Below are 26,911 nucleotides of genomic sequence, written 5' to 3' on the forward strand. Positions count from 1 at the left end.
GGGGGGGGGGAGATTCAGGCAATTATGGGCCAGCCTGTCATCACTGGTGCATTTGTGATGGCCCATTTTGTGTGGCTGGAGAATTGCTTGTTGGTTGGCTAGTTGAGGCAGCAAACTAGAATTGGATGGAGGCCAAATGGGAATCCTTCCTTCCTTCCTTCCTTCCTTCCTTCCTTCCTTCCTTCCTTCCTTCCTTCCTTCCTTCCTTCCTCAGAAGAACATGGAGGTTGAGAGGGGACAACTGGGAATCCTCCTCAGAGATGCATCAGAGGCCAACCTGATTGCTTTCCCAATTGACAGGCGGAGGGAAAAAGCCAGAGCCTTCAGCTCCTCAGCTAATCAGAGATGGGGAGGGCTTTCTTGAGCTGGACAGAGGTGGCGTCTGGAGGGGCAACATCAAGAAGCGCAAAGAGTTGAGCAGATGTGGCTGAGATATGGAGAATTCTGGGGAACAAAGAGCAGGTTTCTTAGAAGCCTGAAGGCAGGAAAGCAAATAGGCTTTATTGCCAGTGACAATAAACACAAGAGGAATGTCAGCAATGGAGACAATGACTGATCTGAAAAGAACAGGCCAGGAAAACTGGGAGAAGGAGGAGGAGGGTATTTATTTATTCCATTGATATGGGTTTCCCAACTCAAATTCAATGCTCTGGGTTGCTAGCAACACTGTAAAACACTATTAAACAATAAACACACACACACACACACACACACACACACACACAAGGTGAAAAGAGAGCAACCATCAATTGTACAACCAGCACACACCTGGCTCCCCACACTTGGGGTTCAGGGTCTAGCCAAGGGCCAAGCGAGGGTGTGGCCAATCTGATCTCTGGGGGAGGGTCGGCCCTTCCGAGCAGGCTGAGTCTGGAGCAGACCTGATGGAAGGGATAGATGTGACTGGGGAGAGGCCGTCCCTCAATGCTCCGCCTCAGGCCAGGCAGGGCCTGATAGGTCACGACCTGCACATTGACGTGAACCAGCAGCAGACTGGCACCCAAGGCAGCCTGTGGCAGCTGCAGCTTCCCCTGTGAAGGAACTGCAGAGATGTGTGAGAGGCGACGACGGGGGAATTTGTGCAAGAAGACAAAGAAGGGAAAGCAATCTAGGCTGAAGAAGCTACTTTAGACTGCCAAGCAGGCCGAAGACCTGGATGGGGCCTCCTTAGGTCAGACTGCAGAACTTCCAAGGAGCAGAGACGGACTCATAATGGACCACTTTACCCAGATATTGGTTATAAAACCACCTGATCTAAGACTGGAAGGCCCCAGAAATCACTCTGTGACCTTCCAGAGGCTGGAGAAGAGAGCGGGGGAGGGAAACACTGGGAACTTTGGGGGAAGGTCCCTGTGTCGTCTTCAGAGTCAAGAGGCTACAGAAAACACAGCTGAAGCACAGCCCAGGATTTCGAGAGGACCAGATTCAGCAAGACTAGAGAAGAAGTGGGCTTCTCTGACTACTGTGATGAATTTAAGGGCCCAGGAACAAATAAATGTCTCCACTGGTGCTGCTTTTGGTGATCTCTGAGAAAGCCTGGGAAGCAGAGTGCCAGAGACCGTAGGAGAAATGTCGTCTTCTGTCCAAAGGGGAAAGTGGGGGAGGAGGCCTCTGGATGACAAAGGCTGATCAGCTGCAGATCAATACTCCAGAGCAGATCACTAACCAATAGTGTTTAGGAAAAAGCATTCTGAAGAAACCACAATGGCTTTACTAAGAATAAATCAGGCCCAACTAGCCCGAGTGCCTTTTCACAGAGCGACCAGTTTTTGTGTCCTTGACAGTGCAGTGGCTGTTCTTCAACAGAGTCCAGGATGACAAGTGGCTTGGTGCCTGCCACTGTGACGTGGTTATGAAGCTGGCTTGTCAGTCAAATGCAATAAACGAACATTAATGGCTTCCACCTCATGCTGGAGAGAACCCTCTGATGGCCAGGGATGAAAGTGATTTGCCTGGGAAGATGTGGACTCTCCTTTTCTGGAGGACCATGGGCCAGCCACTGGACTTCCTGTCAGTAGACAGGAAGGGCGATCTCTTTGGTCCTGCTGACGTTCCAGCCACACTTCCTGTAGAGACAGAACCTGCACAGAAGCGTCCCTTAAAAGGAGAGCCCGGCTAATCCGCCCAGATGCTGAGAAACATTAGGGAATCAGGCAGATTGTGCTTCTTCTACCCTAGATAAGCCCTATATCAGGGGGTCCCAGAACCCCAATCAGCTGCCCTTGATTTGCTCATCTACGGGAAGGATGTATATATCCAAAGGTTGGAATTCCTCCTTCTTATCCGGCTCCGTTGCAAAGACCATCTGAGACGCTGCTGCATTCTGGAGTGTCAACTGGAAAAGGAAGAACGGATCCCTTTCTTTATTTATGGAAAAGCCGCCACAATCAGCTGCTATCACCTGAATTATTTCAAGAGGCTTGCTTGGAGCTTTTGAAAGAAGATTTTTTTTTCCTCCTTGAGAAACATCAGTCTTTATGACTTATGAACGGAAACCCACCTCGCTCCGAAGGCTGCTGCAGCCGCTCTTGCGTGGAGAAAGCTGAGAAGGAAAACTCGGCAGAGATGGTTGGGGTTAGCAAGGGTGGAGCTAGCTGAGCGGAGTCCCGAGCTCTGGTGGTTTCGGATTTCCACGGGTCAGATGAGCGGTTAGTCAGCCCTTCCCTCCTCCCAACATGAAGCCCCAGGAGAGCGGCCCCAAGGGCTTCTGCGGCTGCCCAGCCGGGAGAAAAACGTGGGCAAGGCAACCACGACTCCCTGGACGGGGAGGTGGCACTTGAGATCCTGCAGAAGCCATTCCATGCCAAGCCTCACTGAAGGTGGAACAAGCGGTGGCATTGAAGGCACCACAGCCCCTTCTGTGGGGAGCAGCAACCCACATCGCAGGCAGATGTCACTGCATACCTGGGCAAAATGGTTGATTCCCCACAGGTGAGGATGGGGTGCCCGGCTGCGAGGCTGCCTCCGAGAAAGGCCCTCCACGCAGCCAGAAATGACATTTGGGAGTCACGTTTCACTCAACCCCACCCCACCCCTCCAGCCAGCATCCACCGATGTCACCCGAGAGGCCTGAAGACGCCCCTGGCAGAAGCCTGCTCCTTTCTTCTGCCTGCCTGGACCGCAGTCCGCCTGCTCAGAGGTGACGCTTCTTGCAGGAGAGGAAAACAAACCTGCATCTGGCAGGGGGCCCAGAAACCTCCCTCTGAAACAAGCCCTCGGGGTTTCAGGGGAGAATCCCAGGCCTTGGGCAGCCTGCGGGACCCCAGACGAGGGCTGACTAGCAGGATTCCCACTGGAGACCCTGTCATTGTTCCCAGGCTGGATTGGGGTCTCCAGAAGAGCTTGCTGCCCTCCCCTCGGCTTTCCACCACAACTCAGGAGCTCCTCCACTGCAGGCCGCCCTTCACCTGTTGCCCCGGAGCTCCCAGAGCGTCCTGAAGTGACCCTCGCTGGTCACCGTTGGGTCAGGTGCTAATTGGCCTGGGGGGCCCGAGGTGATGAAAAAGGCGCCGCGTAGGAATTGGGCCCTGAATGCCACTAACTGGCAGTGTCCGAGCCCGTCCCTAAAGCAGGAGCCTCTCCTGAGCTCCAAAGCGGCTTTTGCGGAGCCGGAGTTTTGCCTGAAGTCGCCGCTCTCCCTGCCTGGGTCCTGCCCGAGCGGCGCCCGCTTTGCGCGCAGGCGGAGGGAGCGGCGCTCAGGCCTCCGGTCCAGCTGCGCCTTTCCCTGCTCCCCCCGGGGGGAAAGGCCCGTGTCCGGCGCGGCCGCCTCTCTCGGGCGCTGACCGCGGAGCGCGCCCGGCGGGGAAAGCGCCTTTCTGCCGAGGGCGGGGCGCAGCTTCCCACCGGACGCCACCGCGGAGCTGTCCTCGCCCGTGGTGCTGAAGCGGAGCGGTCGAGCGGGCGGGAGAGCCCTTCCCCGACCCTGCGGGAGCGGAAAGAGGCTCGCCCTTTGCGGGAGCTGCTGGCCCGTTTCCCGGTCCGACATGGCCGGCAGCCCCGGGCACGGCCCTGGTAGGCGGGGCGGGGTGGAGCCTGCCAGAGGCTCCGGGCTGCCCAGTCCCGGGAAGGATGCACCCCCCCCGACCATATCTCTGAGGAGCATCGCTGGGGGGGGGGCAGGCTTTCTGTGAGGGCGCGAGGCGTGGCTGGACTGGGGGCATCGGGAGAGACTCTCTGGCGCCGGACCGAGCCTCAAGCGGACGAAGGCGTGGAGGGGCGGCCGGCGAGTCCCCCACCCCCGGGAGCTGCTCGTCGAGCCCTCTTGAACCGCTGGAATAGCGCGCTTCGCCAGCCCCGCTCGCGCCCCTCCCTCTCTCTCCAAATTCGCTGTCAGCCACAGGATCCCGACGGGAATGCGGGCAGGCTGGGCCGCGCCGGCGGATTCCCTGCTTCGGGCAGAGCGACACTGCCGCCCGAGCCCAGGGGGACCTACCTTCGGGGCGACGGATCCAGCCGGAGAGGCGGGCGCCCGCGACGGCGACCCTGCCCACCGCTCTCTCCTGCGCCCTTGCCGGTGGGTGCGCAAGAAGATCTCTCCAGCCCGTCCGGGAAAGCTGGCCGGCGCAGAGCTGCCCGCCGAAGCCCGACCCTCTCGTCCGCTGGCCGAAGCCGTCTCTGCGGAGAGGTGTCTCCGCCTGGGTGGCGGGCGGCGGCGGCGCTTCCACCCCGTCCGCTCCTGACCTGCATTGACGTCACTGCGTCACCAGGTTTCCCCTGGAAACACGGAGCAGCTAAAAATAGCAATCCGCCGAGTCAGCCCCGGACAGGCAGCCGGCAGCCACTGGCCAGTGGAGTCGCCGATAGACCGTCGTGGGGCAGCGGGGGGGGGGACTGGGTCCGGAGGAAGGAGAGCACCCGGGCGGAGGCAGCCATGGGGGCGGCCGCGGGCGGACAGAAGTCGGGCTGGAGGCTGCTAGCCCTGTCCCGTAGGTGTTGGGCTGCCCGGACCGCCTCCAGCCCCACCGAGTCTCTTCGGGGCTAGGCAACTGCTCCAGGCAGGCCGCAGCAGATGAGCGTCCCCCCCCCGCCCCCCCCCGCAGCCTCTCGACCTCCAAGCAGCAGTGTGGGGCCTGTGCAGCCTCCTGGGCCTGAGCCAGCCAGCAGGGGAAAAGCTATGGAAGACCCCACGGGGAAGGTGAGCCTTGAGAGGCTCCACCTCCCTGCCCGGGGCTGGCAGGGGCTGAGTCTTGGCCCTGCTGGCTGTTCTTCCAAAGACCCCAGGAGGGCTTTAGAGGGCCTGAAGTCTTCACCCACTCCAGCCCTTAGGATGTGGTTGTCCACCCCTGCTGCTCTGCTGGCTGGCTGGCTGGCTGGCTGGCTGGCTGACTGGCACCAGGGCTCTGGAGAAGAGCTTGGCTTTAGGTGGGAAAGACGGACCACCTCTTGCCCCCCCCCCCAGGACCCCCGTCAACCTTTCGCTGTCCTTCTGTATCACAACTGAGTCCACCCATGGAGTCCAGAGCCTGAAGTCTTCTTCCAGGTCCTGGCCCTGAGACTGGCCCCATCCTGCTCTAGCAGAACGGCCGGCCGGCCTGTGCCCCCTCGGTCAATCACAGGAGCCCAGCCCTAAGGGTTGACCAGAGATGAGGCGATGCTGGTTCACGGCTCTCCAAGGAATTTGAGGGAGCCAGGCTGATTTTCCCCACTCAGGGGCCTCCTCTGATCCCCCCACCAATGCTGGGTGGCTTCCGCTCTTGAAGGGCCACCTGAAGGAGAACATCCCTGGGTGGGTGAAGGGAGAGACCAGGCCAGCTGAAGGTGGAAGCTGGGAGCTCTTCAGGGCTGCTGGAGGAAAAGGGAGGGGCTGAAGCATCCACCCCAAGGACTCTGCTCAGAATGGTGGTTTTGCCACAGGGGAACCTGAACGTGCGAAGGGAGAATGCAGCCCCAGGACTTCCGATCCAGGACTGGAGAGGCTCCCTTTGGTCAGCAGCCCTTCCCAAGAGGGAGACACATTTCAACAGTTGATACCACTTGGGGGGGGAGCAGCTGCTCATCTCTGCCACCGTAGAATTTCTTAATTTGGGGTGCCTTTTTCTGTAGCTCCTGCACTACTTCTACACACCCTTAAGAGAGTTAGTGCTGAGCAGGTATAACGTGTGTGAATGCAGTTTCTGGGAGTTGATGTCCACAAATCTTAAAGTTGCCAAGTTTGAGGACCCGTGGTCTTAATAGTGGGCTTGAAGTATGCAAGCGGTCAGCATTTACTGGACAGGTAAGTAGACAGGCCTAAGAGTAGCCTCAGCCCGTACCAGGAAGGGCTTCATAGCCAAGAACAACAGCAACATAGGGGAGGTGGTGGTGCAGGGGTTAGGATGCAGCATTGCAGGCTGACTCTGCCGGCTGCCAGGAGTTCGATCTTGACTGGCTCAAGGTTGACTCAGCCTTCCATCCTTCCGCGGTCAATAAAAGGTGGAGCCAGATTGTTGGGCGCAACAGGCTGACTCTGTGAACCCCTTAGAGAGCATGAAGTCTAAGGGCCCTTGCTAAGGGCTGCCTGGAACTATAGCGGGAAGTGCAGCTTAGGAAGTGAGCGCCACAGGGGTAAAGGGGGGAAATGCTTCCAAACTGCAGCATGTGTGGAGTAGCCATGGAGAGCAATTACAGCTATTGCGACGTGGAAAGCATTAGATAATGCAGTGGCGAGGGGACCGAGGCAGGAGCGGTGTCCGTGACCGGCGCTGTCTGATGCAATTAGTGCACAAGAGGATCCCAGGCAAAGGCTTTCCAGGCCACAGCTGCCCGCCTGGTTTTTCAGCGGCACCCATGAGACCCCCAAATTACCACTGAGTGTTTGGGGCAGTGCAATTCTCCAGAGAATCAGCCATGGAAAATCTGGACCCACGTTGTCTCAAAATCCACGGCCACTTGGCCTTACGAGGTTAGCCGAGTTACGAGGGGCCCTTGGTGCTTGGTTGTTTTCCTGCAGACATTTTATTACCCAGCTAGGCAACATCATCCGTGCTGAGCAAGATACGTCTGCAAGAAAGCAACCAAGCTCAGAGAACACCAAGGAAACCTCATTTCAACCCTGAGCTACAAATATTCTCCTTTATTAACCTAGTTACTTAGGAGGTTAACCCAGTTACCGCACCGAGTGGTAACAAGGTCCTCAGGAACTAAGCTGCCCAGAGTTACCCTGTGGTAAGATGGGCAGCCAATAGGTTTAATAAATAATAAACAAACTATCAGTGTATCCGCCGTCGCCGGTAGAGTGGGAACAAAGAAGACCGGCACACACTGACATCCAACAAGCACTTTATTATGCGAGTAAGGCAAAGTCAGCAGTGGGAGTGGTCTCCTCCCAACGCAATATATCGACGTGCTCCACCCTGTGGACCCGGCCCCGATCCCAAACCAACATCTGGTCGATATGCATAAATGCTCCACCCTTTCCCTGTGCTCTCCCTTTCCCCGACGGAGCACCGCCCCCACACCCCGTCGCCCGAGCGTCCGGTCCGCGCGCCAGCTGCCCGCCGCTAAACTCGCCCTGCCGAACGTCCTGGCTGCTAGAGAACAACCCCCCGCTCTCCCACGCTGGGTCTGCCCACCGGAGTATGGCCCTCTGGTCCGCAGGTGGTCCGCCCGCCGGTATTCCGTTTGCAGGCAGCCGTCGCAACTCACAGACTTCCGGGTTCGTCGACAGCAGGCGGCCCTCGGGCGCTCCCGAGTTCGGTAACACCCCCAATGTTGTTGGTATCAGTCGTATAGCCTGTGAAAACGGCCGTGCGGTGGAGGCTCGCCCGGTGCGGCCGTGGGGTGTGGCGGTACACTGCGCAGCTGCCGGCCGGGCATATGGCAAGCCTTTGGGGGCTCGACATGCGGCCCCCTCTACCACGGGTCCCCCTGGAAAAGAAAAGGAAGGGATTGAATGCACAGTGTTACACCTGTTCCGCCCTGGCTTTGCCGGACACTTACGGTGGAAGGCTCGGATTAGGTTAGGTGCGTTTATATTCTCCTCCCCCACCCAGGTTGCGTCTGATAGCGGGTATCCTTTCCACCGAAGGAGGTATTGGATTTTACCATACCGCTTTCGTGAGTCTAGGACCTCCTGCACCTCATAATGGGACCCCGAGATCGGTCCTGGTACCCCATCAGCATAGGGACTTCTATGACAAACGTCGCGCTGATGGCAGGCCTCTGCATGGGATAAAATGCGCCTGTTTGGAGAATAGATCTATCACGGTCCATATTACGTTGTAGCCCCGGTTGTCGGGTAGTTCTACAACAAAATCCATATATCAGTGTATCCGCCGTCGCCGGTAGAGCGGGAACAAAGAAGAGCGGCACACACTGACATCCAACAAGCACTTATTATGCGAGTAAGGCAAAGTCAGCAGTGGGAGTGGTCTCCTCTTGGGGTCTGAAGTGCCTCCAGGTTCTTATGGTCTGTCCACACCTCGAAAGGCACCTGGGCCCCTTCCAATAAATGCCGCCATATCGCCAGAGCCCAACGAATCGCGAAGGCCTCCTTCTCCCAGACGGTCCAGCCCGCCGGTATTCCGTTTGCAGGCAGCCGTCGCAATTCACAGACTTCCGGGTTCGTCGACAGCAGGCGGCCCTCGGGCGCTCCCGAGTTCGGTAACACCCCCGATGTTGTTGGTATCAGTCGTATAGCCTGTGAAAACGGCCGTGCGGTGGAGGCTCGCCCGGTGCGGCCGTGGGGTGTGGCGGTACACTGCGCAGCTGCCGGCCGGGCTGGTGGGTTGGTATCTGTGCTCCCCCGTCCCCGTTCATATGGCAAGCCTTTGGGGGCTTGACACAAACAAGCAAATAATAAGCCTGATTTTTTTTCAGGTGATGCAGACGCAGCTGCTGCCTTGTGAGCTGGGCAGGTTGGAGATGCTGAGATTTGCCCCCCCCTCCCTTATGCTTTTTTAATTCAAGGTTTTGTTCTGCTGCTGGTTCTTCTAGTTGGATGCTTGCTAAATTATGCAATTTTGTAACTAATGTTACAACCTCCTGAAAACCAGGAGGAAGTCCTCAAGGCCTCCCTCCTCTCCCCTGGGGAGGGAAGCCCAGCTGAGGAATCCTGGCTCTGCTGCTTCCTTGTCATTGGCCCACTGGGGGGGACCCTGCAGCTGCCATGGCTGTGCCCCCCTTGGTCTGGCACCCTCTCCGTACCCCTTGGGGCTCTTTGGCAGTCCCCCTTATGGAGGGAGCCCTGCGTTGGCACAGGCCCTTTGATGTCACACACACACACACACACACACACACACACACACTCTATGGCAGTGGTTCTCAACCTTTCTAATGCCGCGACCCCATAATACAGTTCCCCATGTTGTGGTGACCCCCAACCACTTATACATCACCGGTGCCAGGGGCCTGGCCAAAGAAAAGGGGGAAAAAATGGTGGACAGCCTTGTTTGGCGACCCCCGTGAAATGGTCGTTCGACCCCAAATGGGGTCCCGACCGACAGGTTGAGAACCACTGCTCTATGGGGAGGGGGCAAATGCTCAGGCCCCCCTCCCAGCCCTGGGGTCTGGCCATTCAGAAAAACCTCTCAGGCACACACATGTGAGGCTTGCCCTGATCGGTTCCAGAAAGTGCTCCCCACACGCCTGGAGCCATTACGGGCTGCCCTTTGCTCCACCATAGTAAGCAGCTCCAGGCCCACATAGAGGATGCCGGCCTCTGTGCCCTTACCCAGTGGCAGGCAGCTCATTACGGGCTGGAGACGAGGCAGAGGAGCAAACCGGAGCAGCAAAAGCAGAGGACGAGCAGGTGGAGAAGCAGAGGGGCCTCCACTCCCAAGCACTCCCCCCACCTCCATACCGTCCCTCCAGGGCAGTCAGGACCATTTCTGAGTGAAGGTCAGAGAGTCTTGGAGATCCACAGGCCCAGCATTAGCCGGATCCCGCCTCTCGCCTCGCCTCGTCCTTTTCCTAAATGTGCCATTTTTACTCATTGCTGCTTTAACCACATGGATTTTAGGGGCACTGTTGTTTTAAATGGCTGCACGGTGTGCACTAACCTTGATAGGGCTGCATGGATAAAAACCAAGGCGGGCCTCCTGCCAACGCCTGGTCAGCTCTGGCAAATTGTGCAGCTTCCCTGGAGGCAGGTAGGGACCGATTCCGGAGAGCCACTGGCCACCTTTCCCAGGGCAGCTGAGTCTGAGGGATCTGCAGCCCAGCGGGACGGATCCTGGCAAGTGGGGAGGACCCGCCTTTCTTCTCCACAAGAGCCTAATTTTACAGCTGTTAAGTGGAAGAAAATGTTAATTGCAGCAATATTGTTCATTGTTCGCCTTCATCTCCCTGTGTTTGTTGTCTGCAAACAAGCTGAGTTTAGCACTAATTGTTCTGTCTGTTAATTGCCTCATCTGAGAGACACCTGCATTGTCTAACCCTCCTTCCTCCCTCCCAGCCCGTCCTTCCTCTTCCTCTTTTCCACCCTTCCAGATGTCCACCAATCTCTCCAGCTGGCTCAGCCTCTCAGAACGAGATGTGGCAGTCAGGGAAAAGCCCGGGCTAGGCGGCAGCATGGGCCTGGCACCGTCCGAGCACCTGGCTCTCGGCTGCCCATCCCTGGGCATGTGCCCCAGCCTCTTCATCACAAGGCAAATGGGAGACAAAAACCCGACTGGCCCAAATTAAAAGCAGATTGGCCATCCAGAGCCAGGGGCCCACGGACTGGATCCTGGGGGCCAGTTCTGGATCCAGCCCCCCCTGGATGGCAGCCTCCTGGGTCAGCTAGCCAGGGATCCCTTCTCCTGGGGAATGCAGGTCACCCTTGTTTAGCAGGAGAGAGAGGGAGGGAGGGAGGGGGAGAGAGAGAGAGAGAGAGGTCATGGGTGGGCAGGCAGCAGGGGTGCTCGGGCTGCCTTGGATTTCCCCCAGGGGTGCCCATGCCTCCCCCACCCACCCCTGGCCACACTGGCTTCTCTGCTGCTGACCTCCCTGGAAAGAGAGGCCCAGCTCGCCCTTCCTCCCCCCCCCCCATCTTTTCTTCCGGCAAGATCCCTTTTGCAGAAGGAGCATGGATGACTTGAATCTCTGTTTGCACACGACTGGAGAGGAGAAAACTTCACCTTTTCATATTTAAGGTACCCAAAGAAGTTAAAAAGGAGAAATGAATTGATTGCATTATCGTATTTGGGGCCTTCAGCTTTGTTGCCGTGCTGGGTCACGGTTTCTTGTTTTTAATGGTGCCGCTAGATCAGTGTTTCTCAACCTTGACAATTTTAAGGCATGTGGACTTCAACTCCCAGAATTCCACAGCCAGCAATGCTGGCTGTGGAATTCTGGGAGTTGAAGTCCACATGCCTTAAAATTGTCAAGGTTGAGAAACACTGCGCTAGATTAACTCAGAGCCAGTAACCCGGGGAGGATCTGGGCCTGGGTGTCTGAGCAGGAGGGGGTGCAGCCCACCTGCCTAGTCCGCCAGGGCCCAATCCGCAGGGGCGGGGCTGAGAGCAGAGAGAACCCCGTTCCTCCCCCCCTCGCAGCACAGGACCTCCCAAGAGCCTCCGGGAGGGTGGCCAGCCGTGCCCTCTGCCAGCTCCATGCGAATTGCTCAGCCAGACGATGGCAACTGACACTAATTGGGTCCTCCGGCCCTCTGACAGACGGATCGGGGGGGGGCCTCCTTTCCACCCTGGGAGGGGCCTCTCCCCAGCCCCCAGGCAGCCTATTTTCTCACTATATTTCAGGGAAATCTGGGGAGCTTCCAAACAAGCCAAGCTGGGCTGTCATTCCAAAGCTTAACAGAGCAAGAATCCTTCCTTCTGTTTGTCTTAAATCTCCGTCGTTGGTCTTCATTGGAGAGCCGTGTCTTCAAGCCGAGGAAGATCATTTCTTTGCTGTCATTATTTCTGGTGCCCTTCAAGACCACACACACACACACACACACACACACACACACACACACACACACAGCTCTTCCCAAAGGGCCCAGATCATTTCCTCCATGTTTTCTGGTTCTTCAGGGTCCCTTTTACAACAGATCAATACGAAAGCTCTCAGATATCCTCCCTTCATTTGTGCTTCCTTTCCCAGCGATTCCTGACACGTGTTTGACAAATGTTGCCCCAGTCAAAACATTCAGGACTCATTTTGGCATTTTCACAATAGCCCTGGACAGAGATGGCCATTTCCTCCAACTATCTAAACCCCCCCCCCTTTATATTCCTCCTCTGTGCTGGTTCCTGTCAGCTCAGACGCAATCAGGTCAAACTGCAAGAGAGCCCAGTTAATCTAAGGTAGCCAAAAACCAGGAGCCGAGAGCGGCTTGGCTGACCAGCCCATTTCGTGAAAAGGCCCTTGTGAGCTGCGCTTCAGCCGCTGCACCGAGGGAAGGGAAGGCCCTCAGCTGCCCCTGTTGGGATCCTGACCCACTTGACTGATTAGAACAGACAGGCAGAGGCTGAACTGCCCACTCAGTGTGACCGATGGACAAACCGAGAGCCGGATCAATGCCTGGAGATGACCTACTAAAGGCCTACCGCACAACAGGGCAGACACCGCCACGTCTCACTTACAGCTCAAACCGCTCAGCTGCACCACTAATGAGTCGCAGCCCATGCTGGGCAACCACTCTACACGTGTGTGTGTGTGTGTGTGTGTGTGTGTGTGTGTGTGTGTGTGTCTTGCCGGATCGTACTCAGGCAGCCACACAACCAAAGCAGATCCTCACAAGCTACTCAAGGACAACCAGGCCAGGGCGGAAGCAGAACCCGCTGCAAAGCAAGCTGTCTCCTTTGCCCCCACGTCCACCTCAGCAGCACCCTCACACCCACCCACAACTAGAGGTGTCCTGTCTCCTCCAGCGCGACCCACCTGCCGGCAACGTCCCTCCGGACTCACCCAGGACGACCTTTGCGAAAAAGCTCTTTTAGGTGGACGGGGGGGGGGGGGAGGAGGCTGAGCCAGCATCCACCCCCAGGGTTCAGCCCATCTCAGAAGGCCTCAGGCAACATCACGGCTGGCTGTGGATTGGGAAAGCAATCTGTCCCACGCACCTCCCCTGCGTCTACACAATTTAAATTCCCCATCGGTCTGCGGAGCTGCGGAAGCTCATGGAAGCTGAGGCCGCTGAGTCAAAGGTGCTAATCTGAAAAGGTGCTGCCAGACCAACTTTTTCTGATCTTCAGCTCAGCTGTGAAGGCTGCCTGGACAGAAGTACTTTCAAAAGACAGGAGGAAGCTCCCCAGAGTCCCTTCCACCTCAATGAATCTGTGACTCTCTGGCTTGTGAAATTCCTCTGAGTGACCGTATTCACACAGCTCCTCCAAAATACCCCAAATGGAACCCCTGTCATGTTTAAGACCCTGGAACTAAGGAGAACTTTCCTAAGAAAGAGTGATTAACCAGTGGAACAGCTTCCCTCCAGAAGTCATGGATGCTCCATCCCTGGAGGTTTTTAAGAAGAGGCTGGACAGCCATTGGTCCAAAATGGTATAGGCCCCTCTTGCTTGAACAGGGGGTTAGACTAGAAGACCTCCAAGTTCCCTTCTAATTGTTACATTTGGGGAAGAAAAGTATCTAGAAGATCCTTGAAAATATGCTAACACAATGAGTTTTAAAAGGTATGGAAGGCAGTAATTAGTGGGTTAAACCATCATCGATTTGTTGAAAACAAGTCATGCCGGACCAATCTTGTTTCTCTGAATTAATAAGCCGAGGCAATGCTTTGAATATCATGAATGCAGACTTTGATAAGACACTTGAAGCAGTTGGCTCCCTGGGGACAGAACGGAACACCTGGGCAGGGTGGTCCTCCTGCAAGACGGCTTTGCAGGTGGTTGGACAGCTGTGCCTGACAGGGGGGGGCTGTCAACGCATTTGCAGGACATGGGGAGAGACAGGGGGAGGGTTCCCCTGGGGCTCGGTCCTGGTCCTGGGGCTCTTCAACGTCTTTATCTATGACTTGGGATGAGGGAATGGGATTTTCAGATTACACAAGCTGTGTGTGTGGAGGGTGTGTGTGCAGTTGCTCAGAAGAGAAGCTCAAGGTTTGGCTTTGAGCATTGGGCCCTGCCCAACAAAATGCAGTTCAATGTCAAAAAAAATTAGCAAAGTTCAACATTAGGCAGGAAACCGTGTTTGACGGGTGCGAGACGGGCAGAACCTGTCTCAGCACTTGCCAACCTCGCCATGTCAAAATCCCAGGAGAGGACAGCTCTGTTCTGTGGCGCACTGCAGACAGTCTGCCCACTTCTGGATGCCACCCAGTGGGAGAAACAGAGCTAAGAAGCACAACAGAGGCTGCCCCCTGCTCCCTCCCTTTGTGGGCAGATCAACCCAGCAACTCTTTGCCAAATCCCATCGGAGCCACAGTGGCCCTCCCTACCCCTAACCCAGCCTGGAAGGCCCACCCCCCGCCTCTGGAGCACAGATGGAGGGCAGCCGAGGAAAAACCAGCACGGAGCCCCCAGCCTTCCCAGCCCACATCTGCCCACTGCCAGGAGTCCGATCCTGATCCGCACAAGCTTGACTCAGCCTTCCATCCTTCCAAAGTCGGTAAAATGAGGACCCAAATCGTTGGGAGCAAATAATGCTGACTCTGTAAATCACTTAGACAGGGCTGTCAAAACCCTGTCAAGCGGTATATAAGTCTAAGGACCACTGCTTCCCTCCTGCTCAGCTGATGGCCTCCACGCCCCACCATTCCCAGCTCGGCTCCCTCCTGGAAGCCCCCTGTAACGGGAAGGACCCCAGTCATATTGACAAGGGCCTGCCTTGGAGAGAAAACTGAGTGGGGACAAAGGTATCTCCCAGAGAGGAGGGGTGGCTTTATCCAGCAGGTACCCTAAGAGAAGGCAAGCAGCCACGGGTGGAAACTCAACTGGGAGAGAGAGAGGCTGCAATAAGGAGGCAATGGGAAACTTGAGGCAGTGGAATAGCCTGCCTCTTGGGGTGCACAGAGGGGGAAATGATGCACAGCTGGAGGTTTTAAAGAGAAGATTGACAGCCACCTATGTGGGATAGCATAAGGATAGGGAGCTAGTAAAGGCACCAGGATAGTAAAGGTAAAGTAAAGGTAGTAAAGGCACCAGGATAAAAACCATGAGCTGGGAGTTCTAGTCCCACTGAGGTGTGTGTGTATGAGGCCCATACACAAAAGAGGAGGAGGAGGATTCCTGTCCTGGACAGAGGGCTGGACTAGAAGATCTCCAAGGTCCCCTCCCAGCCTCTGATTCTGTTATTGCTGTCGAGTGGATCGGTGAAGTGTGCCCTGTGAAGCCTGGCCGAGCTCTGGAGAGGAAGGGGCGACCTTTTCAGGCTGAGGACCCCAGGGGTTTCGGGAGGGGGGGGAGCAGTCCCACAGGAGGCGCGGCCAAAGGAAAGAAATGAGCAAAGCCACCAATCCATTAAATCAGCTAAATATAGTGACTCGAAGCCCCCTCCGAACATTAATGAAGGCCTTGAACCAGAGGGACATTTGAGTCTTTGACGGGCGGGGTAATAGGAGAGTCCCACTCGCTGACGTCGCCCACTTAACCTGCCGCGTTTCCTTTCCGTTCCAGCTTTCATCGGACCACGTGCCTGCCGCGGAGAGGGGCGGGGCCGGGGAAGTGGGCATCGACAGGCCCCGCCTCTTCTTCCTACCCACCCAATTGGAAAGGTTCGCTGGCTTCGCCACGAGGGGGGCGAGGCTGGGCAGGTTTCGGCAGCGGCTGCCCGGCAGGAGGAACCGGTGGATCGGAGACCACGAGGAAAGCCCACGAGACCGCCGGCGAAGGGGCGGGGCGCTGCCGTCTGGCCGGGGCCGGGAGGCTGCTCCGGGCCGCGCTCTGGCCGTGAGCTGTCTCTGGGCGCACCTGGTAAGTCAGGCGCTGTCGGGAAGCAAAGCTCCCGCCTCGACCGGACGCGCCCGCCTTGGTGCCCGGAACGCCTCCGCCGCGCCGGAGGAGCCTGGAGCAGGGCGAGGGGCTGAAGCCGAGAGGCAGCCTTCGCCCCACCAGTCGCCTCGTCGGGCTGCCTTCTAACCGACCCCCCCCCTTTGAGGCCGGCAGGAGGCGCTTTCCCTCCATCTTGGCCCCTGGCCGTGTGGGGGGTCTTCTGGGTCGGAGAATGCCGAAGGAGAAAGGGCGCCCCCCCCAAAAGTCGGGCCACGCATTAATGACCTGGGCAAAGGAGGGGCGAGGGGGAGCGAAGGTCCCAGGAAAAAAGACGCGCTAAACGACCGGGACAACGGGGGTGGGGGGGTGGGGGTGGGGGGGAGAGGGATCGTTAGCGGAGCGTAAGTCAAAGTTCTTCCCAGCGGAATCAGGTGCCGCATTCAGGGACCGGGTGGAGATTCCTGACTTAATGAGAAAGATCTCGGTCTGTGCAGCGTGATGTGGCCGCAAAGCAGGAAAATGGCGACTTTTGGTGCCTTGCCCTCTCCCTCCCCCTCCCCCCCCGGGACGATGAGACCCCTCACCCTGCCCCGTTCTGGGCTCCAGACTTCAAGGAGAAACGGGGAGGTCGGGGAGCTTCTTCCAAGGGCCACGTGGGAGGCCAGGAGGTTGGAATCATCAGAGCCTGGGGAGGGGCCAGAAGTGGGTCTGGGCGGTTCCGCCTTGAGAAAAGACCACCGGGCGGAGGGTGGGATTGACAGCCCTCTTCGCAGACCCTCAGCAGCTCTTGAGGCAGCTATTGCAATGCCCGCTCCCAGGGCTGCCTGAAAATAGCCCCAGGGGCCCAATGCAGGCTGGCTCAGGTAGAGGCGGAGGTTCCTGAGCGCCCTTCGTGAGCCCAGGTGGGGGGCAGGAGTGGGAGGCAGCTGCCTCAAAGGCCCACACTGTCTCGGGCTAATTGACAGGCACAGGTTAACTCCATGTCCCAGAGAGCAGCCCTTCCCCTCTACTCTGACCAGACCCCGCTTGGAGTCCTGAGTCCATTTCTGGACATCTTCAATCCAGCAACAAATTGAAGCAACTTCAGAGGAGGGATGATGATGACGATGGAGGAGGAGGTTCAGGCAAGACATTGTGAGGCGCTTGTTGTGAACTAGTGGAACAATCTGCTCCGCTGAGCTGCTCTCCCCTCGGAAGGAGGAGGCTGATGGCCGTCGCTCATAGTGCTTCAGCCAAGAAGGGCTCGAATAGATGACCTCTGAGATCGCTCCCAGCTCTCTTTCCACGGTCGCTGCCAGTAGGAAGTGGTTATGTGGCAGTCCCTCCCATAGCCGCCCAGGTCCTTCTACCACAGGGTAACACCAACTACCACAACTAAAAGGCTTGAGTCGGACTCCTGGGCTGTGGGGGAATGCAGTCTGGATTTCCAGGAGGGAGGGGCTGCTTTCCAGAGGGCAAAGAGACGCAGGAAGAGGGAGAAGAGGGCCCCTCCCTGGAGGGTTTCTGTGGGTAATGCAGAGGTGGCTTCAGTCTGCCCAGATGCTGGCTGTGGGCGAAGGACAGCAAAACGACTCTAGAGTGTCATTCTTGGTTCTCGGGCCACAACAGGATCCCGGGTGCTGAAGGACCACCAGCCACCCACATTCCTTCATCCGGGAGGCGGGAGAGAGGCAGGGAAGGGCAGGAGGGATCTGTACCTATCTTCCTCCCAGACTGCTGAGGGCGGGGGGGGGGGCTTCTCTGCTCGGTTATTTGAGTGAAGGCCCCCCTAACAGTTGGCCCAAGAGCGGCCACAGGGCTTCCGCATTTGAGCCTCTGCTGTGCAGAATGGGGCAACCCCCCAGCCTTAGTTCTGGGAAGAGTGTGCTCCTGGCCATCTCTGAAGGGCTAAGAATAAAGCGCCAATATTCCCCAGCTGGCATCCGGTTCCCTTTAGTGACTCCCAGCCACATCACGTCTTTGGGCCCAATTTCTGGGAATCCTGGCCCCGTGCCCAGAACCGGAGGCGGGCAGGGAAGTGCCAAGAAGGCTAAAATGTTTGGACGGACTTTGAAGCTTCTCGTTCAAACTGCAAATGTCAAGACTGCACCATGGGAAGGAGCTGCCTTGGCACACGGCATGGAGGTGGGTCGTCTGCCTCTCTAGCTGGGCTGGCCGGAGCAGCTGGAGAATTCCTCCTGGGAGTAGCAGGACGGCGGCCAAATCTGTTGTCTCACCTGTTTCTCAGGGGTGGGCTCTGGGCAGAGGGCCAGTGAGTAACGAGCTGCTGTTGGATTTCACGGGGTGCAAAACAGGCAGTGACTGAGGCCTGCTCTGTCTCTACCTGCGAAGAGGGCTGAGCCCCAGCCTGTGGATTTGGGGGGGGGGGTCCCTATTCTCTTCCACAATGACCTCTGTCTGCCGGTGGTCCAGTGAAAGGGGTGGCCCTTCTGTGCCAGAGGCTCTGGGCTAATGGGCAGGGACAGGGCCAGCTCTGTGGGGTAGGGTCTTGGCCACTTTGGCAAAATCTGTGGTGGGGGGGAAAGCTGCAAAGAGGAGATTACAATTTCCCCAGAGGTTGCAGCAAACAGTTGCAGCCTCTGAAGAGCTGAAGTCTAATTTAGCAAGATTCTTTTGAAAATCTTCCAGACACATTTCATGGTGGAAAAAAATAAAAGCTAAGCGTCTCTGGGACAGATATAAACTTAATATTGTGTCTCTTGCTCTCCCTGCACTAAATTCCAAGGGCTCCGTGAGGGAATCAGAGCCTGTGAACGCCAGCCAGGAAAGTCACGTGCTGGCCTCACGTCCCCCTTCCCTTCCCCCCCCCATCTCTGGGGAAGAAGTGGACATGAAAGGGAGGCTGACAGGGTCTGTTTTGTTAGCAAACGGGTTGCTCAGGAGCTGCTGTTTCTGCTGGGATTGAGTGCGCGAGGGGGGGGAAGGGGGGGAGAGAGCTGTCCCTTTGTCACAGCTGCTTTTCACTCAGATTGAGGCCTCCAGGCCCCCTGTTCAAATCCTGGCGAGTTCCTCCTGCTGGTCCTTCTCGGTTGCAGCCTCTAGAAGAGGCTTCCTTTGCCTCTCCCCCACCTCGCTCTGGGATTCCCAGTCCCATAAGGCTGAATTTGGAAGCCTGAGAGAGCCCAGAATCACTTCCCCCTCTCTCTCCCCCCCCCGTTTCTGCCTTGCCAGGCCCCTCCCTCCCAGCTTCCCAGGGCAGGAGAAGGAGGGGGTCTCTTGAAGGAATAATGAAGCTTCCCCAAGTCCAAAGTAGTGACCGATGGGAGAAGGGGAGGCTCAGATCCAGGGAAGGAGGCCTGGGGGTGGGCAGGTGGCCCAGCCCTGGAGGCAGGCAGCCGTTGCGGCCCCCACCCAGCCTGGGGATGCCTGGAGGACGCTGGCAGGGATGGGCCTCCCAGGAGAAGCAGGAAGCGGTGACCTCAAGAGGAAGCAAGGTCAGGCGCCCCAAGCAGGTGGGGGAGGAGCAGCTTGGTTCCCCCACCCCTCAAAGCACGGAGCGGGTGCTTCACAGGAGGGTGGGGCGATGGGCAGCTGTGACCCCAGCCGGAGGGTCCGTGCCAGAGAAGGGAAGGGGGTCAGTGAATGGGGCACAGGAGCACCCCTGGAAGTGGTCAGTTGAGAAGGGGGGGGAGATCCCACGGGGGCCCATAGACAGGGCTTGTCTCAGAAGGGCCAGCCCACCTTCAGAGGGAAGGAAACGGGGGCTTGCTTGGGAGCAAACAGAATTGGGAGGGAGGAAGTTATCTACCCCCCCCCACAAGAGATGCCAGGTAGGGGCTGCCTGGTGGACAGCAAGGACCACATGGGGGGGGGCTTGTAGAAGCCACAAGACCAGAAGCAGAAATGGGCAGTTGTGGACGGGGGGGGGGAGAATGCATCGCTCTTCAGTTAAGAAGCCTTGTTTCATTTTGTAACAAAACCTTTTTAAAAAAATGTGTAAAATATTGCTTTTATAATAACCTTTCTGCAAGAGAGACGCCCTGCGCCTTGTCTGACTTTTCATGAAAATCCCGACTGCCACAGCAGCCCCTGCGAGCAGCGGGAAAAGGCCGAGCCGCTCTGGCTGAGGGCGATGTGGGCTGGCTGGCGGGACGGGGCGGGGGTGGGCTGTCCTTGGGCCGGGTTCATGCAGCACATGGAGCCCTTCGCCCCGAGGAGACAGGCACAAGGGCTGGGTTGCGTAACAAGCTCCGGTCACAGAACAGCACAATGTGACAGGCAGGGTCACACAACACACTGAGGTGAGGGCCGAGTTCCCACAACACACTCGGCACAAACTGCCCCCTTTCAGCTGGGCTGGTGGGTCCTGTGCAGCAGCTGATTATGGGGTTGGGGGCAAGCCTACCTGCATGAGGCCGAGGATGATGGGATTGGTGTGCCTGTAGCTGTGCAATCACATACGCATATGTGGGTACACACATTTCCTGGCCTGCAAATCTCCTTGCTGGCTTCACTTTCAGCTCTGTGAAGTGGCTGGTGAGTGGCCAGCTCGATTGATTGATTAATTGATCGATTGATTAATTAAAATCTTCCATGCTTCCAAGCAGAGGTCCGGCACTCTGGCTGTGAAAAGGCCAGCTGGGAGTGGGACTGGAGAGCTCAAACTGGGTGGGGGGCTCCGCCTGAGGGCCTCTGCTCCGGGGGGGGGAGAGAAGGGGCTACCCCTGTGAGTAGCCAGATAGGGTTTCCATCCAAGTCGGGTTGGGGAGTCCTCTGGGTGGGGGGCTCACAATTTCTTGGGATTGGCCCCTCTCTGGTGAGCATCACATCTTATGTAAACCCCCCCCCCAGCTGATGGGAGTCTTGGGAGTCACGGGGGTGGGGAGAAGGACATGGCTGAAGGTAGCTTCTCTGGGGCAAGCAGGAGAAGGGTGGGAAAAGAATGATCTGCCCCCCTCCGGCCGTGGGTTGTTCATACTGACACCTTGGGTGAAAGAACCCCAGCGGCCGCCTTCATAGAATACGCTACACTTATGTGTGGGTGTGTGTTTGGGGGGGGGAGTCTCAGAGCCAGCCATTTGGGTTAGCGTATAAGGCATTTATAATTTAGGCAGCAGAAAAATGGGTCAGCTCCGTAAGAAGACTTCTTCTGCGGGGGGGGGAGGTTGTCTGTGGAGTCACGGGGAGGCCCCCACTCAGGGGTCCTGCCCGGCTCCTCTGTTTCTGCCTCTGTGATGTGTGAGTGTTTCTGTGTGCCTGTGCAGTGGGAGGCAGGGAGGGGCCCCGAGAGTGCAGCCTTGCAGGGCATCTTAGCTGGAGCTTCCGGGGCGCCTCCTGACGTGGAAATGGTCGGGAGAGGAACGCTGCTCTGGTGGAATGCAAGTCCCTGCAGGGAGCCTGGGCGGGTGGAGCGAATGTCCTGCACCTCCCATCCGTTTGCAGGCCCAGCTCCCCGCACCGCAGCCCCTTCCCTCCCAGAAGGCCCCCGGCCCAACCACCGTGGCTGCTTTCCTCCTGCGAGGCTGCTTGTCTCTTCCAGCAAACTCGCCCTTTCTTTCTGCTGCTGGTGCCCCATTCTGCGGCGCCCCACTTGGCCTTTGGCTCCCCAGCACCTGGGGCACCCGAGCCCACCCCTGCCTGCACCCCATGAGTCAGGACGGGGCCCGGGATGAGATATTCCTGCTGCACAGCTGAGGGGCTCCAGCTACCTTGGCCCAGGGCAACTGCTGGCTGGCCGGCCTCCCGCAAGCTGGGGGGGCGGTGCAGAGTCCCATCCAGCAAGGCGGGGCTTCTGGACGACAGGAAGCTCCGAAGGGAAGGCAGGGCCGGCCCAGGGAAAGTCCTTGATGGCAGCTCTGTCCGGGCTCTGTCCCTTCCTTGTGGGGCCTACCAATGGGGGGGAGGGGGCACCAAGAGACAGAGACAGGGCTCCCTCCAGTGGGGAAGAGGCTGAGCCCTCCCCCCCTAAAACATCCACCTACCTGAAGCGGGGGGGGGGGGGATATGTCTGCTGATTCAAGACAGTCCCCTGCCCCAAAGGCTCAGGAGAAGCTCAGATTGGGGGTGGGGGATTTGATCTTCTCTTGATCCCAATTCCAAATTTGTGGCTGGGATCGCCCCCCACAGCCCTCTTGAATATATGCCTCTGCTGAAGTGGCTGGGCAGGCGAGGGCACGAGGGCACTGCCAGCCTCAGCTGGGTGGGGGCCAGTTCTGCCCCACCACCTCCCATTATACTCTGCTGGGGGGGGACTGGCAACTCCCAACTGGTATGACTGGTTGCATCTGCACTGTTGAATGGGGCGGGGGCAGGTTCTGCAGTGTCGTCCAGGCACAGTGGAGGCTGCCATGGCAACGGCCCTGAGACTTAGATCCGCTCCCCAGCCCCTTCTGAGCGGTGTACAGAGTCGGCATTATTGGCCCCCAACAATCGGGGTCCTCCTTTTACCCACTGCGCCCATGAAATAATCTCACTGGTTTTTTTGTTTGTTTGTTGGGGCCTCTGTGCTGCTCTGACCCGGAGAGTCAGCAGGGCGGAGCAAAAGGTATGGACCCGCTCATACCTGATGGGGGAGCCGGGCTTGGAGAGCAATGCCCCCCCACATCTATGGGGCCTTGGGCCAGGTGGCTCTGAGGGTGCAGGAGGCCTGGGGTGGCATCTTCTCCTGGCTCCTTGGGGGAGATCCAAGATGCCCTCACAGGTGCCCCCCTCTTTCCCCTTCCCCCCTGCGCTGCCAGCCAGGCCACCCCCCTCCTTGCCCCTGCCGTGGTGCTGTGGGGGGGACAATTACTCAGCAGGAGGGGCTTCCAGTGTCTTGGCAGAGTCCCCCGCCATATGCTTCCTGGTGCTGCAACGGCTGGTCAGGAGCTGCATTTGTGGCTGGCTCCAAGGTGGGGTCTGGGGGGGCAGCTGGCGGCTTCCTTTGCACCGCAGGGGTCAGCCTAGCTATGGCGGGGATCTGGGGAAGGGGCAAGAGGAGAGGGTGACCCGATGGGCCTTCTGAGAACCCTCCTGGGGGGCTGAGCCGTCACCCTGGGGGAGTGCTGGTGGCCTCCGTGGATTTTCCAAACTCTTTCTTGCTGCTTCTGCTGGAGCTCTCAGTGGGGGGGGGACGGCTCTGCCAACACTCCCCCCCTCCGTCCTTGGGGGGAGGGGTCTTTGTGCTCCTCCAGAGAGAGCGCTCCCACCTCTGGAACTTTGCAGCAGGGAAGCGATGGTCTTGCTGGCTGGGATGACAACCACACCTTGGCTGGGCAGCCGAGGGCTCTTGTACACCCGGCCCCAGGAGGGCCTGCCTCCAAAGGTGTCCCCCAAGGCTGGCAGGCAGGAAGAGGGGCCGCCCTGGTCCTCTTGGGGGGGGGCGCAGGTGGCATCATCCCAGAGCAGCAAACCCAATGGAGGTTCTGCCTGCCACCCTTCGCCCAGCCATACCTGGGATGGGAGGGGTACCCCAGCTGCTCCTGGTGGTGAGTCAGCAGCCGCCTTGGGAGGGGCAGGACTTTGTCTAGTCCTTAGCTGTTCCACCCCCCCAACTTTCCCTCTCCTCCCTCTACTAGCTTGGACCCCAAGGACATTCAGGTAGTGGGTGGGAGTTGCTTTCTGATCACTCACTCCCCCCCCCCCCGCTTGGTTTCCTGGTAAGAAATAGTAAGATAAAAAAGCCAAATTGCCCGAACAATTGAGTCTCTTCCCCCCCCCCTTTTGCTCTCCTTGTTTCCAGGACACCCACGCAGTACTTCATAAATCGCCTTTTGAACTTTGCTATTTTTTAGAACCATGTTTTGTTTGTGAACTATATAACTATATAATAAGCAACAATAAAATGCATCAGTGATTTTGCAGAAGGAGGAGGAGGAGGAGGAGGAGGAGGAGAAGGAGAAGGAGGAGAAGAAGAAGAAGAAGAAGAAGAAGAAGAAGAAGAAGAAGAAGAAGAAGAAGAAGAAGAAGAAGAAGAAGAAGAAGAAGAAGAAGAAGAAGAAGAATTTAAAAAGGAAAGATGAGATCCATGTAGTATCGATGTAAAATGAATTTAAGCCAGGAAGAAGACGTTGTTAAAGCCACAGGAACAAACGCCTCAGAGGGGCTTCTGGTCTGGAGAATCTCCTCCATCCCAATTTGCACCCGTTTGTCTTGGGATGCGGCCTCCTTCACGCTCCCCAGAGGACCCGGCCACTTGGACGCAGCTCTTCTTGGTGCCCTCAAGCAGGGCTCGCCAAACTTGGCAACTTGAAGACTTGTGGACTTCGACTCCCAGAATTCCCCAGGCCAGCTATCCTGGGAGATGAAGTCCAGAAGTCTTCAAGTTGCCAAGTTGGTGAGAGGCCGGCTCTGAAGCATTCAGGGCACGGCCCTCCCTCCCTCCCTCCCAGCTCTTCTCCAGCGCCCCCCTTCCTTTCCTGTTTCTCTTAACGTGCCCCCCCGTAGGAAGAAAGGAGGGGCAGGAGGAGATTCTGCCAGACTGATTTTTTGTGCCTTCACTGACTGCCGCTTTTCGTCAAGCATTTGAAATCTCAGAATGTCTCTATTTCCCCATCTTTAATAAACTTTTCACTATGTTACACAAATTCATTTACTTGCTCTAATTGTTCCATCATGTGTGCATAACTAGCAACCATTTACTCTGTTTTTCCTGTCAGACACAATTACCACAGTCTCGGTCGCATTTGTTTTCCACTGCGTAAAAGGCCCGTCGCCTTTGTTTACCCTTGGCCAGCCGAGGATGCGGCGTCACCTGCATTCATGGGTGCAGCTAAGCCCGGATCCCCAAAGCCAGGGCATTCCAGAAACCCACCCACTCCCGTGGGGCATGGGCGCCAAGCGGGCCTGGGACGTTTATTCCTCCCTACCCCGCCCCCCCTTTCCAAGGCGCATCGTCCATGACCTGGGGAGGAGCAGCCCTGCTCAGCTCCACATTTGCCTCAAACACTCCATAATTCAGCGATCGTACTCCTCACACAGCTAGTCCTCAATTTACAACACTTGGTCTAGTGACAGTTCAAAGTTACAGCAGCCCTGAAAAAAGTGACTTGCGACTGCTTTTCACACTTACGATCGCTGCAGCCATCCCCGTAGTCACGTGATCAAAATTCAGGCGCCAGGCAACCGGCTTCTATTTATGACGGTTGCCGCGTCCCCGGGGGAGTCAGGTGATCCCCTTTTGCGACCTTCTGACGAGCAAAGCCAGCAGGGGAAGCCAGATGCACTCAACCACCCTGTGACTCCCTTTTAACACCTGCAGTGATTCACTTAACAACTGTGGCAAGAAAAGTCATAAAATGGGGCAAAGCTCACTGAACAAATGTCTCGCTTAGCAACAGAAATTTTGGGCTCCATTGTGGTCGTAAGTTGAAGACTGCCTGTATTAACAAAGCTACAGCAAACTGCCTCTGACCTGCCGGTGTAGTTCTCGGTAACCTGCTCAAGAATGAAAGCCCCGTAAAGGTTTCCCCGGTTTCTGCTGGGGTCCCTCCTGGTCAGACCGACTCCTGGCTCCCTCTGGCTTCCCCCCCCACCCAATTCCTCAGCCCCCCCTGCTCCCCCCTGCCCCCTCCCCCCATTTCCCCAGTCCCTCCTTTCTTCCCTGCAGCCCTTCTCCAGCCTTCTCTTCTGTGACTTTCTTCCCTCCGTATTTTCTTGGATGAAATATTTATAGCATTCATTTCAATTCAACGGTTCAGAATATTCCTCTAATTTTTATACAGATCTTCAAAATCCTCCTCCCAGCGTTTTCTCATTTTAATTTCCCCTAAAATGATTTCAAGGCTTTTATTCTTAATCCCGTTCATTCAGCCGGAGGCTCCTCGCCTCCTCTTCACCAGCTTCCAAAATATGTTTTTATTTCCATCCAAATTGGCCCCTTGTCCTCTGAGCTGTTCCCTGACGGCTGTCTCTGCAAATCTCCTTTTCCGCAATTCCTCATTTGTCAGTCATCGTTTTGCATTACACGTTTTCCTTAACCCACGGCCGGCCTGGTCCGTTTCCAGACTCCTCCTCCTCCTTCCTGCTTCTGGTCGGAGTCCTTGCCGGCTGCTTTGGCGGCGGGTTTCTCTGCCCCTCCTGCAGCAAGGAGGCTCCACCCCTATTTGCACCACTCAGGTGACCCTGAGGATGCAGGTAAACCTCCGGGTGGCCTCAACGACCCCCCTCCAAAAAGGGCACATGAGCAGCTGACTGCAAAGAGTATAAATCCTTCCATTCCCCCACCATCCGGTCAGAACTGAGGAAGCTTCTAGGATAAGAGGCGAAACGTCTTTGAAGAAAAAACAAGAAAGTCCAGCTGCCTCCTGAAAAGCCACCTGTGGTGCTGCCCCTCTCGTTCCCCCCCCCTCCAGGTTCTCCCTGGGGTTCAGTGCATTCGGCTGTTACACCATTTCTCCCTGGTTATCGTGGATTCTCCCCCTAACCGGCATTTCCACTCTGACTGACTTTCCCTTTCCAGAAGAGCTGAGCAGCCCCCTTCCCTGGCACTGATTCTGGAGGCTGAGGATGGCCGAGCAGCGGGGAGGTGCGAAAGCTCCAGGAACTTTAGAAGGACACCTCCCTCGGCTGCCTCTTGGGGGTCCCCCACAAGAGGAAACTGGGGTGCCCTGGAAATCATTTCAGTACGCTGAGGTGTCCAATGGCTTTTGCCCCCAGAAACGGTGGGTGCTCCATCCCGGGAGGCTTTTAAAGAGAGGCTGGACAGCCACTTGTCCCAAATGGTCTAGGCCGGTCTCCTGCCTCAGCAGGGGGTTGGACTAGAAGACCTCCAAGGTCCCTCCCAGCGCTGTTATCAGGGGAGGGCTGAGAACCTCTCAGAAGAAGGTTCATGGACACACACACAACCACAGCTGTCCAAGAGGACCCAAAAGGGGGCAGCCTGGGAAACAGTGGTGGGGCGGGGGGGGGGGCAACTGAGCTAGGAGTCCACCTGGAGATGTAATGGAAGGAAGTTGGGTACCATCCTTAGGGAAATGGACCCGGAAGCAGGACGCGGCTGCGGGAAGGAAGCCCAAAAGACTAGTGCACAGAAGGGAGGCCAAAAGCCACCGAGGGGCTTCCTTGCTTGTGTCAAAGAAAGAGTGGGGAGGGTCCTCTTGGGACTGGGGGAGAACTCCTCTCTGCCTCCTTTGCATCCGGTCTGTAGGTGAACCACTCCGTTCTTTGCCAAAATAGGAGGCAGGAGGTATGCGTGATACGTGTGT

At 57.2% G+C, this 26,911-nt stretch overlaps 1 protein-coding gene across 1 annotated transcript in view; it reads right to left on the bottom strand.

Moving 5' to 3' along the window:
- LOC120299952 overlaps positions 1 to 7,363 on the bottom strand; it is a 36,782-nt gene extending 29,419 nt beyond the window's left edge. The window contains exons 1-2 of the mRNA XM_039325328.1: positions 7,309 to 7,363; positions 4,433 to 4,680 (exon numbers count right to left, since the gene is read on the bottom strand). Of these exons, the coding sequence (XP_039181262.1) occupies positions 4,433 to 4,680; positions 7,309 to 7,363 (303 nt within the window). The remainder of the gene's footprint in view (positions 1 to 4,432; positions 4,681 to 7,308) is intronic.
- Between the last annotated feature and the right edge of the window lie 19,548 nt (positions 7,364 to 26,911).

This window comes from Crotalus tigris, unplaced genomic scaffold (genome assembly GCF_016545835.1).
Source record: "Crotalus tigris isolate CLP2741 ecotype Arizona unplaced genomic scaffold, ASM1654583v1 scf7180000024328.341495, whole genome shotgun sequence".
NCBI classification, from domain to species: Eukaryota; Metazoa; Chordata; class Lepidosauria; order Squamata; family Viperidae; genus Crotalus; species Crotalus tigris.